Source organism: Epinephelus moara, chromosome 4, assembly GCF_006386435.1.
Source record: "Epinephelus moara isolate mb chromosome 4, YSFRI_EMoa_1.0, whole genome shotgun sequence".
Classification (NCBI taxonomy): domain Eukaryota; kingdom Metazoa; phylum Chordata; class Actinopteri; order Perciformes; family Serranidae; genus Epinephelus; species Epinephelus moara.
The window spans coordinates 17,130,141-17,157,169 of NC_065509.1; the positions used below are offsets into that span (position 1 = coordinate 17,130,141).

Sequence of the window (27,029 nt, forward strand, 5' to 3'; positions counted from 1 at the left end):
GTGATTAAGTGTTTTCAAAAATGTCAAAGTATTTCCTTAAACTAAACATTTTATAGCCCGAGTGATAGCGAGTCTTTGAAGCCTGACGATATAAAACAAACCAGTGACCTATTAACATTTAGTAGCACCTGTATGGTCCCTTAAAATCAAACCCTTAACAACACCACTTAATGTTTCAAGTGAAAGATCCAGTCCTTGATTTAACAATATATAATTTATTTACAACAATTTCAGGTTGAATTACTATACATACCTTTCTGAAATGTCATAGATAGATATATATACATAAGGCCAAGTAAATACTTGAAAGCACTTAGAAACGAATTTCCAAAATTCTACCCACAAATCCATATCATTGTCCAAAAAGTACAGAAAATCTCCTTTAGCAGAAGTTTTTCCATTGCCACAAAAGTTTTGACAACAATTTACATTGACGATAAGGAACACAAAAGGTTAAAAAAACAAACAGAAGAAAAAAACAAACAAACAATAAAAGGATTATACAATTGCATAAGCGCTGTGGCATGTAATAAATACAGCATTTTTGACTTGCAGAAAGGCAAGGAACATTGAATCAAGGAACTAAATAGAAAAACCATTCACAAGTACAGAAGTCTATTGTTCTTGGTTCAAAAGAAAACCATTCAGTCAGAGTGACAGGGAGTTACGCACACACCCAGTCTAACTCACACACGCACACACACACACACACACACACACACACACACTCACACGTCCTTGACACTGAATAGTAATGAGTGACATAAAAAGTACAGTTGTGAGATGTAACAATTTTCCCCCATAACTCAGGGATAAACATATAAACCCTTGAACGAAGCGCATGTGTGTTACCGACACGAGTCGTACACAACTATCAGGCCCGGACTTCGTCATGAAGGGAACTGTATTCATCACACACGCAGTAATTGCAGATTTGTTGGACAAGTTAGATGTGAAGATAGATGCTGAGCATCCTGGCGGCTGGTGAATTACATTACTGAAATGTGCTTAGACAACACATCCAAGACAATGACGGGGGTGATAAAATTTCACACACACACAGTCTGACTGTACAACTGCCATGGCTCATCTAAACGTGCTGTGTCAACACTGGCTTGTCAGTGTCCAAGAACTGATGTCCTCCTTCTCCAATTAGCCTCCGCACAGTCCCAGTGTAGTGATTCACTAAGCATTAGTGACTATTTCCACCTTGTATTTAAATGCTTACAGTTAGAGAAATAATCAGGTAGACATACGCAGAGTAAGGACGAACAAAATATGTATAGAAACTTCCTGTAAAACAGTCTCTAAACCCTTAACACTGCAAAAAGTCTTCACTGCTAGATCGCCAAAGAACAGTATATAGGCAAACACGTCACGGTTTAGACTTGACAAATGCTGCGCCAGTTAAGTGTCTTTTTTTTTTGGCTTTATATTAAAATATAATTTACATTTCTTTACAAAGTGATGAACTGACACATATTACTGCTCGAACAAACAGCTTCAACTTGCCTCAAAGACAAAAGCGAAGAAATGAGAGAAAGAAACGATTCGGACTTTTTAAGCCCCGCAGTTTAGAAGAGACAGCAACTCTGACTTATTCTATACTAGCTGCAAGTAAAAACAATGCTGAAACAATATTCAGTGGATACAATATGAGGATGTAGTGGCCTCAACTGATACTCATAAAACTTTGGTTACCAATTCTGCTGATATACAGTATGCAAAGTGACAGCACACGGCTGGTATAGAAAAAGTATTTACATATTACATGTGACGATGATCCATTTCAACATGAAAAGACTTGATTAAGGTGATAATCGCCATTTTGTCTGAAAGGGGGCTTGATCCCAGGTTGTTTTTTTTAAAAGGTAATAAAAAAGGTAAATTTTTATTTTATGGCATCTCTGCATCAAATCGTACAGGGGCTTGTAAAAACTTGTTGGTCAAGAGGAGGCGTGTTTAGTATCAGGATGAAAAAGAGCTAACAGGTGCCGAGATGCCGCACAAAAAAACAAATTAACTTCTTAAAAAAGGAGACGTACTTTTTCCCCACTACAAGGAAACATAAATGTACATTCCAAATATCTGACAATCATAAAAGAGGCTCCAGTTAGTGTTAAAGGTTGAAGCCACAGGAGCTGGTAGGATGGGCTGTGCTAGCTGTTTGAATAAGAAGGGACTTAATGAAAAGGGCTCTCTTTAGAACTTTAACAGACAACTTCACATGCAACCCTGAGGCAGACGGAGAGAGAACTATGGCTAATCTGGGATTGCTCACACCTTTTTCAAAGCATAATTACTGAAACAGTGGACTTTAAAGATACTCTGTGTTTCTGTGTTGCCAGACCTGACACATCCATTAATAAAAAAAAATAAGAAGAACTGTGTAAATTAATGCAAAGTGGCATAATATAACAAAGCAAATCTGCAGTTTGTTGCATGAATCTGATGGATCATTTTTGTCCATCCTGGCTGAAAATAACTAAAAGGAAAAAAAAATCCTTTCAAAGCATCTTTTGTGAGCAGAGGCGTGACATTATGAATAAGCAGCTCTTAACTTTCTCTGAGAGACAGGCGTTTCTTTGATGTGGAAATACTGTTTGCCACACAGCACATATAGAATTCCCACCAACATTGCTTTATGAATTATAAAAACAAAGCTGCACAATGACCCTTTTGTCGTGAGTATTCTGGTGAAGATTTTGAAGAATTTGTTGTCAGATTTTTCTTTCTGCGGGGAGACCGTTCTGCATTATTCATGCGGGATAATAACCCTTTTGGCTATATTTTTATGTTCTGCTACAGAATTAATGTAATCAGGGGGAAAATGTCATTTCAGAAATGAGTTTTGACGACATTCAGTGTTCACATATATGCAGCTGGAACGCCTTTCGGCCCTATGGCTCCTTCATTAGCGGTGGAATTTGAAACAGAAAAACGCCACGATGAACGATTGGGGGGGTAATGCGAAACGTGAAATAAACTGCACGGATCAAAATCACGAGCTTTGAATAGAAATGGCTTCTGAAATATGACTTTAGTGAAGATATTACTCACTCCTCCCTCAAAAAAAAAAAAAAGTTCAAAGCACCCAAACCCCACATATATTGATTCAGAAGCAGGGAAGCTGCGAAGCGTCTCGCTGAATCAAGATGTCAAGATGTTACATTCACAGTAGTGATACCGGCTGAACTAAAACACAAACAAGATGAGATGGGTTTTTGGGCCTCTGACATACAATCTATTTTAAACCTGCGAGTCCAGGATGTGCTACAAGCTGTCTGTGTGTGTTTTTAGAAACAGATAACGACACATATGAGGCGCGCACCTACAGAGTGTCGCTGGGCTCGGGAGGGGACGTTCACAGACCCTGATGACCTTGATGAAAGTATCTGAGATGATGTCATATAACAAACCTGCCAATTGCATATGTCGCCTGTTCTTTTTAACCTGAAATGCCTGGCACCTTTTGTCACATCCCTTTTATTCAATATTTAATATTTCGGAATCAAAGTTTTTTAATCTGCAGTATTGGCCATCGGTAGTAGCATTACGTTTGCATATTGCTCCTTATTAGCCATAAATGGCCTATTTCTATAAAAGGCATTAAGTTAATTTAACGCTGTCTTTAAAGCAGGGTGTGGACTAATTAAACTTGATGGAAAATAAAGGGTAGTTTTTTTATTGACTTCATGAATACATTTCCCCACACACCCAAACTCTCATTTGGTCTGTCTTTTAAAGATTTTCACTGTGTTCCATGGGATATAGGGACTCGATCCTACATAAACCCTTTACTGCCTTCTAAAGTGAAGAAGAGGGACATGGGGACAGCTCTGCTCTTCGATTCCTGCTGCTGTAATTGTTGTTTTTGTGTGTTTTGTTGTTGTGTTCTGTACTTTTTTTTGTTGTTTTTTTTTTCCTCTGCACCAGTCTCTCCCCCTTTTCTGGGTTAGCACTCGCCATCAGAGACCAGGAATATCATGGCTTCTTGTTTGCCAATGTCAGCCATGACCGTGGCCAGCTGGTTGATGTTGCCGCTGTGGAAATGTTGTGCCTCCCACAGGTCCAGGATCACAGAGGTTGGGCTCGCTTTGGATGCAAAGAAACTCATGTGTCTGCAGAGAGGAGAGGAGCACAGACAGGAGGAGACAAAAATAACAGTGAGGGAACAATGAGACTTTTTTTTCTTCTATTAAATCAAGCGATGTGCACATATCAAAACGGACAGTCTCTCATTTTCTCTACAATAACAGAGTCTTAGGAAAACCTTTTCAGCTGGTATTTTATAGCGCCAATGCTTCTTGTAACTCCGTCAATGTCAGGTTTTATTGTGTGTTATATTGCCACATCCCGATATGCTGTGTTGGAGCACTAAGTAAAAAAATGATAAAAGGTATAAGAACACAGTCTGGCTGCTGAAACTGCCATCAAATACAGAATCTGAGGCAATTTTCATTTGAAGCTTAACAGCATAAGCCTCATTCCTCTTTATTTGATGTTGAAATTGGCCCTAAATCCCATATAGTAAATCCTATATAGACTTTTCACAGTTAAGTCGGAAGTGACCTTTTCCATTTTAGGAGCAGAACCTTTACGATCAAACCCAATCAATGACAACAAAGCAGTGGCCCCGGCCAGCTGTATATTTGATGTTGAGTGGGACCTGATCCCCGCGGTACCCGAAGATGCTTGTTTGATTTAATGGCCTTTTTCTGTTCTCCAAATGTCTGGGGCCTTAACTGTTATGTAGAGCACACATGGCATTAAAAAAAAAAAAGGAGAACAGCGTAAACTCTTTGCACAAAGGGGAATTGTGTTGTGTGAGTGTTTTTTGCGGGGTTGGAGGGAGGTGAGACAAGAAGCCCACAACACCATTTTCACCTTGAGAAAGGTCAGAGTCCATTACTTCCTCGTATCTTCTGTCTGCCTAGTGAAGCGTTCTGTGATGGGTATAAACATGTGGCTGCTTTGGCAGTGCACACTAGCACTGAGAACACAGTGCCACTCTGCTATTTTCAGTCAATTGGATTTTTATAGCGCGCACAGCCTTCCCTCTGCGTCGAGAGAGCACAACAAAGAAGAGTGTTGGTCAAAAAAAAAAATTGTCTGGGAAACGAACCTCTGTGTCATTATTCAGATAAAAAAGACAGAGCTTAGCGTCCGATGTGTCAGCCCCGCTTATTCACCTCGCTGTGTGAAACACGAGCTTATCTTGTATGGCTCAGACACAGCCGTTTGCTCAGTCTTAGGAGAGAAAGATCAAATAAAAGGTTCTTGGCATTTTAAGTTTTATTGATTGGTCCCGTTCCGCTCGGTCTCAACGCTTTATACCCACAGAAACAAACACAGAAATACAGCATGACGGAGCGCCAAGGAGCTGCTGCTTTTTTTTGGGAAAACATGTTGTTAAGGACAGATCAAACAACGGAGCAGTTGTTCCTTCCTGAGTCCTAAATGAGAATTGATTATGTTGAGCAAAACATTGCTAATTAAACCTGTAGTGCATCAATTCAATTTGTGATTAATTGGGCTAAATAAAGTTGATTGGACAAATTAAGTGTACCTATTTGATTTCATTACGAGGTAGAAATTAAATTGGTGGAGGATAAGGGATCAATGCCTGGCTCCTCTCGGCTACAGGTGCTCCGGTGATAAAGTACAGTAACTGTGAGAACGAATTGAGGTCGGCACAGATCCAAACCCATTCTGTCGTGGTTTTTTTGCCGCTGATGGGCAGCTAGCTTGCTACCTTTCCAATTACAACTGCTAAGCAGAATGTAGCAGGTACAAGTTTAGCTGCAGACTTTAAGCAGCTTACCTGTTCCTGAGGAGAAAAAAAAAAGGGTGTCGTGTTTTCCCCCAGAAGTGATAGCTGTATCCATCAAGTCCACATTAATCCTATAACGTTAGCTGTGTCAAATGAGGATTAGTTTGCTTAGGCAGAACTTTGTTTACCTGAACTTTAGGGAAAACACTCAACTGCAGTGATGCACTTTAGTCATAGTTACATGTTAACTGTGTGGCCCCTTACAATCAGTGTGATTACATTATTTTAAACAAGCTGTGTGCTGAGTGTTGTGCGTATACTTCTGTGCAACCTCTGTTCTCCAGGGGTCTGGATAAATGAGGCTCTGCTGCATTTCTTGAGAGCCTTTGTGTAAGCTGCCTCTCCGCTGATCAGCGATCAGATAAGGCATTATGGTATTGTGCAGTCTGTATTTACCTCTCAAGTTTAAGTCTTTGTGCTAGCATTCTCCAGTCGGCTCCGTTGGGACAGGGGGCGTCCAGGCTGCTGCAGATCTTCTGCCTGATGAGGTACGGGATCTGGAAGGCGCTGGGCCCTGCCAGAGCTGTGGCATTACTGTCCATTAACAGGAACTCAGAGTCCACAGCTCGGGTGTCCTGGTAGGAATGACAGCCGTAAAGCACAGCCTTCAGAAAAGCACAGTATAGAAACAATCCCTCCATGGCTAATGAAAATGCTGAATAATGGCGGCTGCATAATCAAACTGCTGCCTCCAAGCGAGTAGTTATGCTGAACGTTACCTTGGCAATGTTAAAGTCGAGGCTAAAGCTCTGTCCCTCCCCCTCCACCTGCCACACGCACAGCTGGCAGGTGAGCTCACAGGTGCTTAGGCTGAGCCGCTCCAGAGTGAACGTGCAGTGCAGGTACCGCTGGGAACCGTTCCAGATGTGATAGAACGGGATCTCCTGCAGAAAAAAAAACACGCAGCACACACAAACGGCAACACAGTGGCACAGTTAGAACTGCATGTCTGAAACACGGTGTAACAGGACCGCCTGCCTAGACTACACTGAGATCATCATTAATTACACTGACATCAGCTGTCATCATTAGGTGAGAATGGCTAAATATGTTGAAGGGAACAGACTGACAACAGACAGGTAAGTTAAAGGGAATAATGGGCCGTTTTTGAGGGAAGGAGTTCCTATCTGTCTGAGCTGATTACACAAGTAAACAGTCGTATTTTAAGAGACAGCACGACATGTCTTCATCTCTGGCACAAGAAACATTCTCTGTTTATTTTTCAGCCTCTCTTTGTATGTGCTGTGTGTGCAATTCTGGGCAGAGCTACAAACGATGCTAATGGTGTCCAAGCTGAAACATCACAGCTCCTCTTTGAATCTAAAACACATCATGTGACATAGAGATGTATATGCATGCATAATGGCTTCGAGTAGTACCGCTGAACAGCACTAGCTTCTGTCTACCAGGGAGTGTTTGCCAGAATTTATTCAAGGCTGACAATTTCTACATCTTTCTCTCTGTTGCTCCATATTCATGCCTGATTTGCATATCCCAAGAGAAGCAAAGTGGTAACCCTGAAAAAAAAACGAGAGAAGCAGGGCACACCAACTTCTCACATCACCCTGGGTTCAACAGCTGACAAGAACTCAGTCTGAGAGGGGAGCAGGGCTGCAGATCATGCTGCTAACCAAACGGGGGCACTGTTACCCAGGCAGACGGGTGACGGAGGGAGCAGGGTGAAACGCACAAAAGTCTTCACAGGGGCCCCAGGGAGACTAAAGGCCTTTTTTGACCGCACTGCTGAGAGGGGAATAACACTTCCAAATGAACAGGCACAGTCCAGAGGAATAAGCCTCTGTTCTGGGTGCATTGTTGCTGCCGCTGCTTGCTTGGCACAGCCTGTGTGTTCTCTATGGGGACCCGGTGCTCAGTGCTTACAGAGTTACAGCCAGAGCATTTTCTAGTTCTTTAAACAGCCCTCATGTCTCATGTCATCGCTGGGCTGCAGTGCAGTGGGCCGCCACGCAGGTGTGGAGAGTGCAGCAGAGGTTCCAAGATTCAGGTTGGGAAGTTTCAGATATTTACATACTGCTCTATATTTCATCTGAGCTCCCTTTGAGAGAGCGACAGCCAGGATAATCAATCAGCTGGCAGCTCTGGGTTAGTGCACACAACCTAGCTCCATTATGCACACATACACACCTCACGCTGAAGCACAAGCTGACAAAATCATGCACACTCTGTGCACGGTGGTGCGCGTGCACGCACACACACACACACACACACACACACACACACACACACACACACACACACACAAAGAACGTTCCCTCGACTCCAGCAAATGACTTAAAGTTGCACACAGTGCCAAGAATGGAAAGGTTATTGGACAGAGGAGTCCTGCAGTAACAGACCCAAAAACACTTCTCTGTGTGAATCTTTAAAGTGATCTGCTAAAGCCAAACCAAAACATACTTAATTAAAACTCTGAACCAACTAAAATTAAAACAACTTTCCAGAGAGACCCTCATTAACAATAAAAAGTTGTTTCTGAAGAACTTTTGATTACTCAGTAACACTGCTTTTGCCGACACGTAGTCCATTCTTCTTTAATTTCTCTGGATGGCTAATTTAAAATAACTCGAGACAACATGGATTTTAAATTGAGAGTAGAAACAAACACATTAGAGAGCCCTGTAACCGCTGACACACAAATTTGACAGATTCGGTCAGGCACTTCTATTACATCTCCGTGCTCCCGCTCTGATCTGGAGTGACTCCCTGCCCCTGCGGCCCCCGAGGGCCGCCCCAACACACCTGGTAGCCGGCTAGCAGCTTGCTCCTCCAGTGCGCCTGGGGCATGTCATGGATGGACAGGCGCAGGTTGTGGTAGCTGTCTTTGAAAAGCAGGACGTGGGGCTCGTCAATCAGCCGACCCCCGAGCTGCCGCTCCATCTGCATCACCTCCTGATGAAAGAGGGAGAGAGGCGGGGAGAGGAGAGGCGTCAGGGCTCAGAGGAAACACATTTACCATCACAGTCACAGAGGTGAGTGAAAATGTGCAAAACAATCCATAACTGTGTAGGTTTCCTGTTTACACATTTTATGGTGCCTCACTCACACAAAGCTGTACAGTTAGGAACAAAATTTGTCTGCATATACACACTGGGAGAAATACAAAGTCATACAAAAGAAGGTAATGGTGGGAACACACTCATACATACACACACACTTGCACACAAAGGCTTGCTTCCTCACACATACTGCAACACAAACACAGCACGAGCATGAGGCGGGGGTACGGCACATCTTAGGACAGGAAGATAGTGTCCCTGCATGCGGCCGCAGCGGGCTGGACCGACTTGTCTCCACAGCGCTTTAATGTCACCACAAGGTTGATCCCCTGCCTCAGTGTGTGTGTGTGTGTGTGTGTGTGTGTGTGTGTGTGTGTGTGTGTGTGTGTGCACGCGCCCAGCTTCCAGCAACTGCATTAGCATGCAAATACTGCAGCCATCCCGGCCTACTAGCTACCTGGGCTGTGATGAAGTAAGTGAACGAGCCATTAGTCAACTGCTCATTGTTCTCGCATGGCGAATCTCCTTAATTTCATTTTTGTTTTTGTGCCAGGAGAGATTTGTAAATGCATGCTTAATATTTTAATCTCTGTGGGACTTGCTCAGTGGACCATTTGTTGCCATCCAAATGACCATCTGGAATGGGATGATAATATCCGCTGCATTTTCCTCTGATCTATCAATTCATTTTGAGCGGGATGCTTTGTGCTGAACAAGTCTGTAAGAATCCGACACTTTGGATGGCGTTCACATGCGCTACCTCCAATCAGAGGAGCATATTACAACAACAACAAACAGACCTCCGAAATTAGTAGTGTGAAAAGACCTCAGAAATAAGATATGCTCTTTTAATCTGTCTGAAGAGGGAAACAAGATGGCAGCAGAGGGAAAACAGGCAGCCAGAATGCGCCTCGGAGGCTAGGAGACATATCTCAAAGACAAAGGCTCCAAGAGGGAGATGTGCGTATAGATAGTGGCCATATGTTGAGCGCTGCATGCCAGCATGGTTGCCCATGGTATGATTTCAGCAAAGACATCTAATTAAGGTGGAGAATGGCAGTAATTTCGATCTGCACAACACAGATTCAATTTTCTGCCCTCTTTCCCAGGAATGGGCTAGACTGATTCCAATTATAATGGAAAGGAAGCTGTTAATTATCCATTTGGAATCTCTACCTGCTTTTGTTATTTGATGTGCTCCCTCCTTCACTGAATGAGCACTTTTTCAGACTCGGCCTGAGAATTGCATTTCCATGTTTGCTCAGCGCATTGCTAATTTCCATGTTTGCTTACTGCTTATCTTCTTGTTAACACGAATATTATGCCCCCTGTGATTATCCATCTCCATTCCTGCATTTACACTGCTTTATTTCTTTCAACCAAAATGCCACAGCACATTAAAGATGTGTGATGATCTGACTGTATGTAGCTTGCTGGAATATTCTCCTCACTGTGCTGCCACGCCGGAGCCTTGTGATGTTACCCAGCCCACTTACTCAGAGAGGGAAGGTCAGACAATGGCTCTGAATCAAAGCGTCGAGGTCTAATGAGTTAATAACAGGGGGCAGTGCATTCTCTGCAGAATTAAAAGCCCTCTGTTATTATGTCTCTTACGCAGACAAAAGGCACATTTTGAGGGCTTCCAGAGAGGTTCATTTAACAGAGTTCTTAAGCACAATTATTTGTTGGGGGTGATTAGCATTGCAAATTGGGGCGGGTGGACTTTGATCAGGTCTTTGACCTATAGCAGCAGATCTTTAGGCCTGCTAGCAAGAGGAGGCGTGCAGCATGCCAATTATCTAATTATCAACATATAGCTACTAGAATGAATACTAACTCGCCTGTCTAGCACTTTGTCAGGTTCAAGGCTGACACGGCAGGATTACAATCAAACAGGGTCTAGGGCATGGCACTCCTGCTGCCTGACAGGGACACTGAGCTCACTGAGGGAAAATACACAACACAGGGTGATACTTTAAAGTGTGGACATGTCCTCGCTTTCAACTGCCTCGCTTGTGTGTTGTTTATGTGTGTCTGAGTGTGTGTATTAGAGTGTGTTTTTGTGCAGGGTTTCAGCATATGTTCTGGACTGAGAGAATAATGGCCCTCTTTACGCCCCATTATCCTGTTAACAAATGACAGTGTGAGCGAGCTAATAGATGAGAAGCTAAATTTGACCATATTATTTACTCTTTCTGAGGGAAAACAATGCAAGGTTTTGAACAAGTTTATCAAATCACATATTAATCAACTCGCAGCTAAATTGTGTTTCCACTTAGTGGAGATAAGGAGAGCGGTTTCTCCTTAAGACACCCTGACCCTGGTACAACTGTGGTACCATTAAGATGCATGAGATGGGCGAGAAGTTCAAGTACTGCAGGAGAAAAACCCCTTTTGTTCTGACGGAATTCGAGATAGCCTGTGGTGTGTGTGAAGACTGTGAATTTAGAGTCAGGCAGAGCCAAGACCACCCCCTGACATTCAATGAGGCTGGCTAAAGAGAGTGAGATAGAGCAGGGAGGAGTGAAAAGAGTAGGAGCAAGAGAGAAGAGAGACAGAGGCAGCTTAACATTTGTGTCTCCAGGTCACTAGAGTGGCCAGCTTTAGCAGGAGAGATAACAGGATTACTGCAATCATGGCCACAGTTTTTCTATGACTTCAACCCCCTTCCCACCCTCACTCATCTCCCACCACGCTCCTCACCCATCCCCTCATCCTCTCGGCTTGGACCAGAGCTGGGACTGTGATGGACTGGGGCTGGGCTCCACTGGGAAACAAGAGACACTCATACAGCTAATCTCTTCGGGCTGGTGCTGACAGAAAGAGGTTAGCGGCTGCACCAAACTCTCTCTTGCAACAAAAACAGCCAGCCATCGGATGCAGGAGAGAAACACAGTCTAAACAAATCAAAGTATTAGCAGCGGCCTATATATATAGATAGATACATGAAAAGAACCGGACTGGTTCAAAGCTCCAGATTAAAACAGGCTACTTTCCGCACAGCAAGGTCATGCTGCTACATGTGGTCCTCTATTGTTCTGGATTGGTTGTAGTAAACCGATTAACTTACAATAACTAGCTCTGATGGGGATTATAAGTAACGTTTGATCAGTTAATTAGTGAAGCCACATGTCATCCGAAACATGGAGAGATACACAACCTTTAATATCCTCATAAACTCGTCCTCACCCCCCTGCCCCCCTGCTCTTTGCAATGTTGTGTCCTCATGTGCTTAAAAGTGTGCATTCATAGCCGACGATCCATTTTCAGAGCTGCTCTTTTCAGGCAAATGCATTTGTTTATAGAGAGTAGCCTGGCTATGTGGGCTCCATAAATCTGTGTATTTGTCAGCAGGATGTGACAGGCTTTTCCTCTCTGACTGAGAGTCTATCAGTCTGAGCTCCAGTGGCCGTGCCCGCTACAGTCAACTCTGATTAATAACTACAAATAGAAGGGACTTGTCTGCTCAGTTATAAATGGGGACTGTGTTTGCTAGGGAAAAGATGCACATTCTGCCTGATAAATCACAGAGCAGGACGGGGGGAAAAAAACAGCACACAGGAACACAGAAATATAATATGGAAACAATTTCTCTGCTGGGCTCAGTGATAAAGCTGACTGTCTTGTTTAACTTAATGCCAGCAATTACTGGGCTATGCTCTTGTTTTTTTTTTCCTAGAATTCCTTGCCAGTAACTATTCTGATGGAGGGATCAGAAAAACGGTTTATATTACACTCTCTAAATGCTGGGTCTCTCTCCTCTGATACATTAAAGCAAAAAAAGTTTCAGCTCAAATGTAGCCTGCTCCTCAGGAGCTCAGGAGGAGAACGCCATAGTGGAAGGGAGCACATAAACTGTTTATGAGCCCTTTTATACGCAAATAAGAATAATAGCTTGAGGTCAAACACTGTATAAAAGACTCCAGGAGCCACTGTTTAACCAGTTGGACATCAATTAAACAGCCATTTAACACCAGAACATACATTTTTACAATCAAGAGACAAAAAGCTGAATGTATCGGCCTCATTACATGAATATTGATGAAAGCGTAAATTCTGTAGTCTGAAATACAATACTGGGAGTACAAAGAGAGTCAACTCAAACAGTTTTTTTCACCATTTGGGGAATTTTATGGCTGTTAAATGTCATTTAAATTCACTACAATGATGATTAAAGGGTCTACAGCCGTGCTAGAGGCTCTGTGAGACTCCACTCTCAGGCACAGCACTGCTTTGAGCTAAATGCTAACCTCAGCATGCTCCCATGCTCATTGCTCACAGTGGCAGTGCTGACATGCTGATGTTAAACAGGTATACCGTGTTAATTGTCTGAGTTTAGTGTGTTAGCATCATTAGCTAAATAGCACTAAAGTAAAGCTGATGGGAGTGTTATTTGGTGAGTGGATGTTGCAGTGATGCTATTTTGAAGGCCATGCCAGAAATTTACATTGCACTGGTTCCCTTGACAAAGAAGCCAGCAGGATTTTTCCACTGGATTCTGGATTATTGCAGAAATGAAGCTCTGTGGCATAAAGGGTTACAACAGTTTGAGATTGAACTGTATGATAACTGTCTTAGAAAATACCATGGTTGAATAGTTTCACGGTATTCATTCATTTACCGTAACCACTTATCGTGTTAGGGGTCGCTGGAGCCTATCCCAGCTGACATTGGGCGAGAGGTGGAGTACACCCTGGACAGGTCGCCTGACTATCACAGGGCTGACACATAGAGACAGACAACCATTCACACTCACATTCACACCTATGGACAATTTAGAGTTATCAATTAACCTGCATGTCTTTGGACTGTGGGAGGAAGCTGGAGTACCCGGAGAAAACCAACGCTGACACAGGGAGAACATGTAAACTCCACACATAAGGGCTCCCCCACCCTGAAGTTCAATCCCCCCACCCTGGGTTCGAACCAGGAACCCTCTTGCTGTGAGGCAACAATAGTATCACGGTATATGGTACACAATTATTATGGTTATTATCAGTAACAACAACCATAAGGAAATGATAAAAATAGGACTTTTTTGGTTGATTAAATTATTTATCATAACTGAAACTCTAAGTTTGACATGCAGTCAAGGAGGGAAGGAGATGCGCATACGCTGGTGAAATTCTCTGTCCAGTTGCATTTTTTTTCCAATACTGCAAAAAAGTACAAGGTATGATAACCATCAGTTGTCATACCTCAGTATATCTTTAAACCAGTATACTGCTGCAACCCTGGTAGCAAACAAGATGCTTTATGACACTTACTTGTTTTGTTCAACAAGATAATCCTCACAAATGAACACCAATTTCATGATTTTTGAAGTGCACATGCTGTTGCCAGAAGTAAAAAGCATAAGTAAAGCTATAAAAAAAAAACTACAACATGATCACGACTTCATCATCACCATCACAATAAGCCTGTTATAGTCTACTTTTGCCACTTGTTAACTGCCTTTTTTAAAGCATGTAAAAGCTTTAGAAATTACAAGTGCGGTATTTACCGACATATTTTATGTTGTAGAACAAAACCTGAAAGTCTCTTAAGCTTGTGTTAACCACAGACCTTATTTCAAGCATCTAACCAAAAACACATTAAAAAAACACTAACTTAAAGTCAAGGGAATCAGAAGTGCAAAAGTGCAAACTCATTCCAAGGTTTTCAAAGTCATTCGCATCGCTCTTTTAGAGGTAAAGTCAGGGCGTCACTAGTCTGGCTCACAGAATGTAGACTGTGGGTACAAAGCATGTCATTGGCCTCCCCTCTCGGATAGTAACAAGCCTCTGCTTTCAAAATCCCCATTGATGCGTGAAACTAGTCTCACATAGCCAGACACTGCGTGTGAAACAACATCCGAGCTAGCAGCAAACACGCTCAAATGTCTTTTAATGTTTTATGTGTATTGTCTTTCTCAGGAGTTTAGTGTTCACACCTGCAAAAGTATTTGGGAAGGGCACCGTCGCTGCATCTAGGCTTGGCGACGCCCTTGACAACTGTGATTGGTTTAAAGAGATACACACAACCCACACAGTTTGAGATAGGTCTGGCTATGCGAGATTAAGGGATCACAAAAGACAGTATGATTCATCCTCTGGGGGATATAAATGTCAAAGCAAAATTTAATGGGAATCCATCCAATAGTTGCTGAGATATTCTGTCCGGATCAACATTGCCATCCATAGAGCTTTGGCAACACAGGAAAAAATATCTAGGTATTCATTGCAAAATCTAGTGGATTAGTATTTCTGGTGGTCCCTCAAAAAAGTCTAGCACTCAATACAGAAAAACTGACTTGTGCTTCAACCTCTGTAAAAAATAAATCTGACAGAAAGTGGGTGGTTTATAAATCATTCGTCATGTTTTTTTATACTGTACAACAACACTGGCCTCACAAAACACAGACAAGTGGGTGTAAAGGGAGAACATTTGGTTATCAATAAACACCGGGATATTTTGTTATTGTTCCACTATTCAAACGTGGATTATGCTCAGTGGTAAACATACTGAACATTTTATCCCCCACACCAAAAGCTGACAGCTTCTGAATATCGCAGCTTAATGTAAAAAAAAAAAAAAAAAAACAAGCAGCACCATATTCCGATCCTAAAAAGACACCTTGGTCGGCACCCTTCCAGTTTAATTACATGACGGTGTTAGGTCTATCTCTGTACCGAGTTGGAGGCTTGGTTCACTGCAGGTGTTTCAATCAGTTGTGGGATGGCAGAACATCAGTGAAGCTCTCCCACAGGTCTAGCTGGGAACAACTGAGTGCACAGTGAGGGCGCTACCAAACGCTGATCATGTCTCCTCTGCTGCTGCGCCAGCCTTGGCTGGGCCCATCAAGAGTGGGACACACATTAAATATTAACTTAATTGGTCCCGGCAGAGCCCTGCTAACATATGGCAAGCATCAGACGGAAATGTCACTGTTTCCCCAGAGCCCCCGCACACTTAGGATCAAAGACAATAACATTGGTTCTAATCTGCTGTAATTGGGAGATAAGAGATTGCATGGTACAGCGTGCATAAGTGTAGCCTGCATGTGTGTGTGCGCATGTGTTTGTGGGTGTGCGAATATGTCATTCTTACTGATGGAGGCTTGTCAGCGAAGACTGACAGCCAGCCAGGGGAGTGGAGAGAAAACCTCGGTATCCCTTTTGGTTTCTACAGTTCTTCCTGCCACTGAACAGCCAACAGAAAAGACAGAGAAATGCCTTTTCTGTTCTGCTTTTTTTTCATCTCCCATCAAAAGTACAGCCTGTTTAATGCATGGAAAGTCGACTTCTTGTCTGAAAAGCGGGGCGCAGTTCTTCGCAGGCTGCAAATGCTGTCATAAAATTCACATGTGCTGAAGGTGCACTGTACATCAACTCAAACATAAAGAATGCTGCTGTGCCACTCCACCGTACCACCTACTGCTACTCCAACACCGCTGCACACCACAATTAAGTCTAATGGTAGCCATAGTGAAAGTGTAATCATAAATGGTGCATTTTAAAGATAGTGATTAGTGATTAGGCTGAACCTCTCCAGGGAAGTTTAATCTCCACTCAAAGTGGTTAATGTACTTGCTAAATGAACTGCTCCCTCCATAATAGCATCAAGAGCAGTGTGAAGTCGAGATTACTAAACAGTGTGGGCCACGTTCTAAATCACTCACTAAAAACTACAAAACCCTGGAGACGCCGTGGCTTACCACAGGACCAGGTTGTGTGAGAGACAGGGAGCTAATGCACTCAAGGGCGTCGAGGGAGCTGCAGAGTATGGCAGCACAAGTGCTGGAGTCAACAAGCTCAGATGTCCTTTTCCTGGCTAAGAGATCGGGAGAATAGCAGAACAAGAGCTAGCCAGAGGGAGACACACACACACACACACACACACACACACATACAGAAAGAGTTTTTGTGCACCAGCAGCCTTCCTGCATCCAACACAGGACGTGCAAGGTCATTTCAACAGTCACACTGCAGCAAAACACCACTGGGTCACCCGATGATCTGAATATATAAAGACAACCATATCATTACAACTGCTTTGATAGCTAGTAAACAAAAGGGGTTGATATCTATCTGTTAAAAAAACCCACTTCCTCTGCAGAGCTGCACCAGCTGCACAGGCTGTAGCTCCTGCATGCTACATTTTACATTTATTCCTACGTAAGAACACAGTTGAATGTCAGCCAGCAATTTCCCTGAGCGCGCCTGCTATCATGCAATAGCTGTCAGAAACAGAGAAAGATAGCAGCAGGGGCAGAATTGAGCCACTAAAAGACAGATGTAAGCTAGGAGAGGTTTTGGTAATTCTCACCCCACAGCTAGAGCCTGTGCACAGTTCTCATCTCATCTTCAGCTCCCTGAATGTGAGAGTGCTAATTTCAGCTTGAGCCCCCACCGCATCCCATTGTTTATGTCCCACAGCCATCCATAGATTGTGCCAGTGGCGAACCTCTGCACAAGGAGGTCAGCCATTACAGCTGGCAAAAGTGGACTCGAGTGGGAAGTGGCTCTTGTGGCTGTGGGTGGTGTCAGACGAAGAGGAACAGCTTGGAGAGAGAAAGAGAGGTGCGGAGAGAAAGAGCGAGAGCACAGGGGTTGCTGGGAAAAGATTGGGGCAGGCTCTCCTTTTAATTTACTAATTAACCATGCAAATGAAATCTTAACAGGCTACTCAGAGGCAGTCCTCGGGGGAGAGAGGAAGGCATTAGTGCTTGATTATACTCTGTCCATGTGGAGAGCAAAAACGAGAAGCGGAATATGCTGTTGAACAAAGTGATGGGAAACTTCTTGGCCCACGGCAGCCGAGCGGAACCACTGACAGCATGAAAGGAATTAAACATCTCTGTAGGCATGCACACAAAACACACTCAGAGATTGTACTATATACCATGATTAACCTGGACATATGCATTGTTTCAATAGACTCAGGGGGAGACATCACCACCACAGATCACACACCCTTGAACTGCACATAGTGTAATAAGGCCTGCAATATTGTTCAATTTACCGTGGCTACGCCTAACTCCTATATGCATGCGCTGATTTCTACTAACCTTCCAATGTGACAGACAATGCTATTACACATAATAGCCTACCTATCACTCAGGTGATGCAGAACCCATCAACCATGCAATCTCAGGCTGAGAAACCGCCAGCCAAACAGAATAACAGGCGGCGCTACATTTGTCACAATTTACCTTAAAGACGTCTTGTGTGTCGTCCATGCAGTAGACCCTGATGTTGTACTCCAGCGTGGAGCAGTATGCATCGGAGAAGAGCACCAGCCTCAGGCGCTTGGCAGCGCCCATGTGCAGGGACTCTCCCACCAGGGCGAGGGTGCCCAGTTGCTCCGTGAAAAGCCGGCAAGTTTCTGCCTCGAGCTGGCAATAATAGGGCTCCGACACCAGCTCCTCCCCCATCAGCAGAACGTCCTGGAGGAGGCGAGTGGGAGAAAAAAAAACAACAAGGTGTGGATGGAAGGTCAAGCACCCAATTTATGTAGGAGGCAAGGGTAATGTGTTTGCCTGGGTACCTGATGTCTTTGTGTGTGGGTGTGTGTTTGTAAATGGGTTGTTTGGAAGGTAGTTTGGTGCAGTAGCAAGGCCCCAAACTCTGCTGTGTGACAGAGTAATGCTTTATCCAAAGGTCTTTGAAAGAATACTTCACCTCCAAATGATCACTGGTATATCAATTACTCATCCTGCATTCTGTTGAATTTGTGAAGAAAATGCTGTTTATCTCGCATGCCCCTACGGTGAACGAAGAATCCAAAAACGAAGAAAATTCTTGATGAAGTAAAAGGGGTGCGCGTTTTACAGCAGCTGGAGTTTGGGTTTGAAGAGAGCATAGATTAGCTGACGTACTGAAGGTACGACTGGACACCCATAATTTTAGTTCATCAAGAATTTCCTCTGTTTGGATTTTTCATTGACCATTGAGGCATGCAAGAAAAAATAAGTATTTGCCATGCAGTCAATGTAACACAAGGCAAATGACTGATGTACAAATGGTAATCTGGGGCTGAAGTATTTCTTAGAGGTAATATTACATAACTTTTGAATAACCGTTTAGATCAGGAAAAAAAAAAAAAAACCTTTGTTCTTGCTTCAGATTCCCTTTTCACTGCAGTACACGTACCCCATACTGACATGAAGCCACACATTGCCTCATAAAAAGACACACATCCTATAGAAAACCATCAATTTACTTAATAATGCATGAACGAGGTACTCAATTGACATGAAAGGAGACTCGAATAGATTCCTGGCAAGAATAGATGGTGCTGGAGGAAAGAAAAAACGGTGGAGGTGCAGTAAATATCGTATTGTTGGGATTTCCGGAATTTCCTTCAGCCTTTGAGATTTGTCAAGGAAGGTGAAAACAACTTAGCCAATTTATCTACAAAACAACACTCTTGCCTGATGGCGAAAAGCATTTAAAAAAAAACAAAAAACAAAACATCAACAGGCAGTACAAGAATTAATTGGTACTTTAATTTGCCAAGTAGAAAAAAAATAAAGACAGATTTAAACATGTTGGAGAAGCAACATCTTGCATTTTTCTCGCTTTGTTACAGAGCCGAAGTGCCATATCACAACTGAATCTCTAATAAAGATGACAGACTTGCGAAAACATCCCATCCCATCACAGTACGCGATGGTTTTATGAGATAATTCCACTGCTCTCCGGGCTAATTTGATGGGGACAAATTGGACCCAAGGTGACAACATTTTCTCTGAAATCCCATCATGCCAGTTGACTGACTCTTCTCATTACCCAATCAAGCTGAAGAGAGCATTCTGCCTGCCAAATGCCCAGCAAGCCCCTCTAGGATCGATTCAACCAGACACCATCTACATCAATAGAATTAGTATTGACACAATTCATTTGCTATGCAACCACAATGGAGTCTCACTTTTTCATCATCTTAATATTTCTTCCAAGTGGAGCAGAGAGTGGGGTGGCTCGATTACGCCACTGAGCGCTCACTCTAAGAGCAATTAATTTCTCCTACTCCTTCTGCATGTCCATTTTCACCATCTCTTTATGCCTCTCTCTTCTTTCCCGGGCCATATTTCCAGTCCTCCACTCCTCCTAATCATTCCTCCACATATACATTACCTGCTTGTCCACTGTGCCTTTCCCTTCTTTGCCTCCTTTCTTTCATTTTCCTCCTCTTCACACTCTCTGTGGTCGCTTTCACTCTCATTCTCTCGTCCACCTGGCACTTTTTTTCCCTTTGGTGGACACGCAGTCAGGCCGTTGGGCTATATTTGGTCCGGCTGATGATTAAAAGTGCTGGTCTAACCTCTGCCTCAGACAGGCCAATCCATCCCACAGACACCCTACCGCCGCCACACACGGGGAGGCTGAATAATTTATGCACAATATCGAACATGAAAGAAGACCTACTAACACTCCGAAGCCCACCAGCACCCTTTCCAATCTCTACGGATTGCGAAGATGTGTATACTGCCTCTAACCGCATTTGTTTGCACGAGTGTGTGTGAGCGTGTGTGTGTGTGTGTGTATGTGTGTATAGACACCAACACTCTTTCCAACTCTATTCTATTGGAGCCTGGCAGTTCTGGTTACTTCAAAATTCCATGGATAGAAAAAACGGGGAGGGAACTCTGTAATTGGAAGCAGCGGTCAAAAATGGTCAAGGAGCACTCAGGAGAGTACTTTGAGGATCAGTAATTTGCTTAGAGAATTTCTGTTTTGAGAAACATGTTGCCTAGCAACCCTTGAGCTGGAGAGCGCCACTGCTTCTAGGCTTTTGTTCCAATGAGAAAACACCTGATGGTCAATATAATTTAAACTCTATAGAGTGGATGAGTGCTGGGCCAGAGCTACCGCCTCTATGCAGCACTGAGTGCCAGTTTCAAGTCACTGCAGAGCAAGTTTGTACTTTTTCAAAGAAAGCTCTCAGTGAGTTGAGTAAGACTTAACAAATTCACTGGGTGGCAACTTTGTCTTTCTATGGAGGATTTGTGCTGGAGTTATAGTGCTGTCTCACCTCCCAAGTGCCCTCATAGTTCTGCTTCTTGAGGCGGACGGCCCAGTTATCGAGGCATGCGTCAGAGCAGTGGTCCATGCTGAGGATAACTGGCCGGCTCAGGACCACCCCTGGAGGGCCACAACTCACAACGGGGCTGAGCAGAGTCTGGCAGCCGGCCAGGGGTAACCTACACCAGGAGAGAGAGAGGGAGGTGAAATGACTTCAGATGAAGTGCTTTTACTCATCAAGTTATTAGTGAGAATTTACTGGTCTCTTCTAAGCAGGATGTGATACTGTCAGCTCTGCAAATGATCCAGCAGCTGTACCGGAGAATAATAAAAAGCGTGCTGGACTTGCTGACAGGTTGGACCTAGTTGTGATGACTGAGTGATAACATAACACTATCACAGCATGCTACAATGACTGTGCCTTCTGAGACTGAGCGCAGCAAGCCAGATAAACAGTGTTTTCCAAACAATTCATTTAACTTAAATGGTGCACACCCTGGTAAAAGGCTACGTTATTTATTTACATCCCTCCTCCACAGCACTGGCACAGACTCTTAAGCCTTTCCTAATGGAACAGTAGAGCATCAAAACAAACAGCCTAGTGGCATCCAGGGAAGACTGCCAGTTAAGCAGTGTTAAAGAGACCCACCTTAAATCTTCCTTCCTCTGAACAGTGAGATAAATCTCATAGATCTTTCCTCTGGGGATGGCCTCGGGAGGAATGAGCAGACTGATTCCTAATGCAAATAACAACAAAGGGAGAGAGAGAGGGGTGGTGGTGAGGAAGAGGGGGACAGGCTCATTTGTTCTGACTGAACAACGCTTTTGTCATCTCACAAAAGGAAGCCAGCCCACTCAACAAAACTGTACGGCTGCAGAGGAAAAAAAAACAAAAAACAAATCTATTCTGAAGGTCAGAGGCAGCCTCCGTCAGGTACAGTAGATGCAAATCTCTGCACTGGCAGCCCAGGCGGCACGTGTCCCCACGGTCAACAATTAGCTGAGACAAAAGCACACACTGCATCGCAGTTTAAATGTCCTCCGTCTGCCACCAAGTAGATAATTGAGACCATGGAACAGACTACTCCAGGAAAATTACACTTCCCCAGGAGAGTGTGGGAATGCACCTTGGAGAATAGAGAGAGCTATTGAGGTAGTTTGAGTGTTGTGGCAATAGTGTTGTGATTCTCACGCCAAAATCATCCACTTAGAATCCTATTTAAGATGTGGTACAAACAGTGACTGTGTGACACAGTCTTAACAGTCTCGGAATTGTAAACTGGGTCTGTTTACCATAAAAACATCTGTTTGAATAAGGCAAAGGTGCTTTGAATACTCACAGCCTTGTCTGAACCTATAAACTGTCTTCTCTGTGCTCGCTTTGAAACTGTGCTAAATGACAGCATATCTCCTCTGAGTGGATACAAGTGCTGATTTTTTGTTTTTCTGCGTCCCAATGAGAAGATGGGTGCCAATGCGTGGTATAGTCTACATGGCTTTGTGTTAATCCATGCATAAAATATCTGTAAGAGAGCGGCAGAGAGACAGAGAAAAGAGTAAGGGAGAGATAGAGAGTGATGGCAAGGAAAACACAAGAAGAAAAGACCTTTTCTCCCGCAAGATGCTGGCTCACTGGCACTGTCATCGGCTAATCTGGACAGCCTACAATGAGCCAAGTGAAAACACTGTCTTCCAGTATAATTATATAAGCTCTGTACTCAGCTAATGTGAAGAGGAGAGGCAAAATAGGGGACTAATGATGGTGGGCTTTTTTTAAAAAAATCTTTCATCAGACTTATCTTTAATGGACTATCTCTATTCCTCTGTCCATGCACGTAGCACACAAGTGACACTTGTGGACATCAGCTACACATTCAACCAGCTCTGTAAGAAGAGAGGGGCCTAATTGGAATAATTTGCTCAAGGTTTTATTCCAAGAATCTTTCAGAGGAGAGGACTCTTTATTTTACAGTTCATCGTCTTGTCACTGTTCTGAGCGCAGACTATTTGTACTCTGCAACTGTGTGTTATTGACAAAACACTTTACTCAATCACACATAATAGAGACCTTGCTTTTTTTGTATGATTTAACTTCGGGATTAGCCACTTTTTAGTTAATATAAAAAGAGCAGCCGCGCACATCCAAAAAGTGAAGAAGGTGCTGGACTAAAAGAATTAAACTAAACAAACAAAGAAAAGTCCACACATTTCAGCTCCCTTTTTAGGTCCATTTATTCCATCATCATGGAGTGACGTTTCGGGCCACAGGTGCCCTTCTTCAGACTCAAACTCGGTCTGAAGAAGGGCACCTGTGGCCCGAAATGTCACTCCATGATGATGGATTAAATGGACCTAAAAAAGGAGCTGAAGTGTGCACACTTTTCTTTGTTTGTCCACTTTTTAGTTAAACAAGGAAACTTTTCATGTGCCTTGCTGGTGTCTCGTCTTTTTCCTTAGATCAGTTAAAAACCCATTTGTATCACAGAGAGAAACACAGCCTGTGCACTAAGCTGTTTTGTATGAAGCGCTCAAACACTTTTATGTGTGTTGTTCTGGTACAAACCCATTAGGAAGCCCACATGCACAAGATTTAAAGGCTGAATGATCGGGGTAAGTTTCAATGAGACAGTGAGACATTTATGGGTCTGTTACTGATAAATGTTCCTTGTTAATGTCCAGCTAGAAACATTGTGTTATTTATGCAGGTGTAATAAAGTTTCTGTAAATGTTGTTATTTATGTACAAGACGTGACATTGTGTGAAATGTGCAATGCAAATAAAAAACCAACTTGTTCCCATAGTATTTCTACATGTAGTAGCAGATGTTACATTGTTTAGATGGAACTTTTCTTGTGTGTTTGATGTGTAGCAGCAAACACAACATCCTACAGAGGATTACAGAAATCTCCTTTTCCTTACACAACACAGACTTACAATGCTGTGTCTACTCAAACAATACCTGAGTGAAAAGTTCCCTGCTTTTACTTTGCAACTTTAGAATCAGATTTAGTTTCTATTCATTGCCTTGGAGTTTTCATGAATCACATTTAAGGATTACAGTTGGAAGCGGCAAACTGGTCCGGACCTAGAAAAAACCCCACATTGTTGCCTTTTACTTTGGGCCCATTTTCTGTTTACATCAATTTATTAAAATGAACCAAGAGCTGTAATCATAAAGACTTACGCAGGGCTCAATTATAAGGATTGCCCGATTGCCCGGGGCAAGTAAAATGCCACGCAGGCTAGTAAATCTAGCAACTCAACAGAAATAAACACATTGTATTTTTCCAGAGCTGATGACAAGAGTGAGAAATCTTGCTTTCTTTTCATCTCTGTTGAGAGCTGCAGATGCGCAGTACTGATCAGCCACTTGCAAAGACAAAGTTGCTGAAGCGCAAGTGAGCCTTTCAATTATCCTGGAAGCAGGAGGTTAGCTGGGTGACGAGGATGTAGGGGAACCTCAAACTAGGCATTGCAGTTTCCCACAAGTCTGAGAGCAAGGCGGATAACATGGGGTCGTCAAAGGCACGTCAAGTTTCTGATTAAATGTGACAATTCACTGTAGTCTTTGTTGTTATTTAAAAATAGGGGTGAGTAAAAAAATGATACAGCATAGTATCGCAATATTTTGCGTGGCGATGTACTGATACACAGATGCCAAGTACCGCTCTTTTATTGTATACATTATTAGTTTTTGCAAGTACACATTTTAATACAACGTTTGGTACTAAAATAATAAAATCAATTGCTTTTTTGGTCCACTAGATGGTGCTGTTTTTTTCAGTCAGCGGCATTTGGCAGGAAGTTCATCAAAACAAAAAGGGGGGCACCAGGGAAAGAAATCAGAAATGCACCGTCAGCGTTTAAATCAACCGTTGGGACTTCTTTTGGATTTTTTAACACAGGAGGAAAGAAGGACTTGGATATGACAGGTGCGATTAACAAGCAGTGCCATATAAAAATACTCTGGTAATACTGCGAGAATGAGGGCTCACTTCACACACTGTCCACAGGTAGGGTTAGCCACTAATAGCTAAGCTAATGCTAAACCTGCTCTGTCAAAAAATCAACCAACACTGGACACACTTAGCTTGACAAAACTACCATCCAACTCTGAGAGAGCGAAGAAAAACACAGTCCATCAAAGCAAAGCAAAGATCTAAATCCATACAGCGTTGTTTAAATCGAAGGCTTTTGTTACATGCTAAATACACTGGAACCCAGATATGTGACTCCGTCCCGATGTTTTTTCACCGACAAAGCCGTACCAAAGCTCTACAGAGAAATTAAGTATGAAGTTGAGGAATCTTTGAGTACAGCAGGAACTGGCGACTGCTGTCTCTTGTTCTCCAAACTAGAGCTGTACAGGAAAGTCACACCGGAACAAACATTGCAGCTCTCCTGCAAAATGCAATGCAAGAATGGGGGATTGCAGACAAAAACCTTGTCGCTGTAACAGACAACGCTTCTAAGGTGGGTGTTACCATTGAGTTAGCGGGATACCTGCATGTGAAGTGTTTCGCTCAAGCGCTTAATCTGGCCTCGCAGAGGGCGTTAAATCTGCCAACAGTTCAGTTTGTCAGGTGTATGCAGCATTTCTGACAGGTTTTATGATGCTGTTGGTCAGTCTGTCTGCTTTGCGACATATTTTGCTGCAATAAAAATGATTTAAGTCAGATGAACAGAGTGAAAACTTTATTTTATGAGGTAAAACTGATGTTGACTAAGTTTTCCTTTGGGAAAATAATTTTCAGTTGGAAAAAAGGTAATAAATATCAATATAAACACAATATATTTTATTGCAATACTCAACATATCGCAATAATATTGTATCGTGACCTAAGTACAATATGATAATATTGTATCATGGGTCCTCTGGTGATTCCAACTCCTATTTAATAACCATTAATAACTAAAACAATTTGTATAGGGGCAAAAGTTTTTTATTTTGGGCGAGTAGATTTCTGACCCATTTGTTTGACCGGGCTTTTGGCAGGTAACTCATCGTTTGAACAGTTTTGGGGACTGTCCTCCAACATCATCAGTGCTCCATGGACTGATACCAATTTATGCTGCACTTTACTGCACCGTGTTTGTTTTTAGTCTTCCTGAATGTCATGAAGAGTTCTCAGGTATCTTTAGGAGCATGATTACTTGAAAGTGCAACTATACCTCATGTATCATTAAATGAAACAGGACAAAAACGAGGCTTGTCTTGATCATACATATGTAATTTTAGCATCATCTAAAAAGCTGATCTAAATCTGTTAAAAAAGCGATTCCTGATGTGTATCAAATCAATGTACAGCCGATGTTAATAGAAGATCATTTGATAACCATTACATAACATGTAGGCATGTCATCATGTGAGTGTAGGGATTTTTCCTAATAGGTCGGAGAGTGAAAGGAGTTCAGAAGTGTGTTTGCATTTTAGCAGTTTGTCATTAAGATTAAGGGAAATGTAGAGACCACAACCCCACTCTTAAGGTAGAAAATGCTTTTTTTGGTCCTGTTTTAATCTCTTTTTGATGTACAAAGTGCAGTCTCAACTAATAAACTGAACTCTCTATGACCCCCAGAGAAGCCAGTCAGAAAAAGCTCACATAATACACATAAGGAGCAGTAAAGTGCTCCATGATTACAGACCGTATGAAAATAATGAATGTAGCCACCATGGTGTCACCCATTAGTTTGTGGACTCGCATTTTGAAGCCTCAAGTTGGCTTTTTGGCTGTCAACATCTTGGATTTTTGGAGCGAGAAGTGACCAAATTTGGATGAGTGGGTGGAGCTGTAGAGGAGTGAGGGGTGGATATGACACATATTGTGGTGACACCTTGCAGACAGCTTGTCACTCGAAGCGGCCACACCCTTAGTTACGGGTAATTTTTACGGGTGAGTAATCTAAAAATTCACCCCCTGTACAGTTGACATGAATGTTGAAATTAGCTACAGACCAAAACTGTTTTTGTACCAGGCTGTAAACATGTTTATTTCTGCTGTAAAGCTGAGGGTCTATGGGGATTGCCTCCTTTTTAGAGTCAGCCTCAAGTGGTCATTAGAAGAACTGCAGTTTTTGGCAAATACATGTCGGCTTCATTTTTCAGCCTCGGAGGTTGCTGCTTTTTCATGATTGCTGTCATTTGATTTCTCATATAGGTCCATTATGAAGCAG

At 42.8% G+C, this 27,029-nt stretch overlaps 1 protein-coding gene across 4 annotated transcripts in view; it reads right to left on the reverse strand.

Annotated features, from left to right (window-relative positions):
* Positions 1-139: 139 nt before the first annotated feature.
* Positions 140-27,029, reverse strand: part of unc5a (unc-5 netrin receptor A) — a 164,093-nt gene continuing 137,203 nt past the window's right edge. For all 4 annotated transcript variants that reach the window (XM_050043064.1, XM_050043063.1, XM_050043066.1 and 1 more), the window contains 7 exons: positions 21,505-21,592; positions 20,866-21,034; positions 18,044-18,277; positions 8,594-8,743; positions 6,553-6,717; positions 6,230-6,408; positions 140-4,121 (listed from right to left, as the gene is read on the reverse strand). In XM_050043064.1, coding sequence (XP_049899021.1) covers positions 3,956-4,121; positions 6,230-6,408; positions 6,553-6,717; positions 8,594-8,743; positions 18,044-18,277; positions 20,866-21,034; positions 21,505-21,592 — 1,151 coding nt within the window. In that variant the 3' untranslated portion in view covers positions 140-3,955. The remainder of the gene's footprint in view (positions 4,122-6,229; positions 6,409-6,552; positions 6,718-8,593; positions 8,744-18,043; positions 18,278-20,865; positions 21,035-21,504; positions 21,593-27,029) is intronic.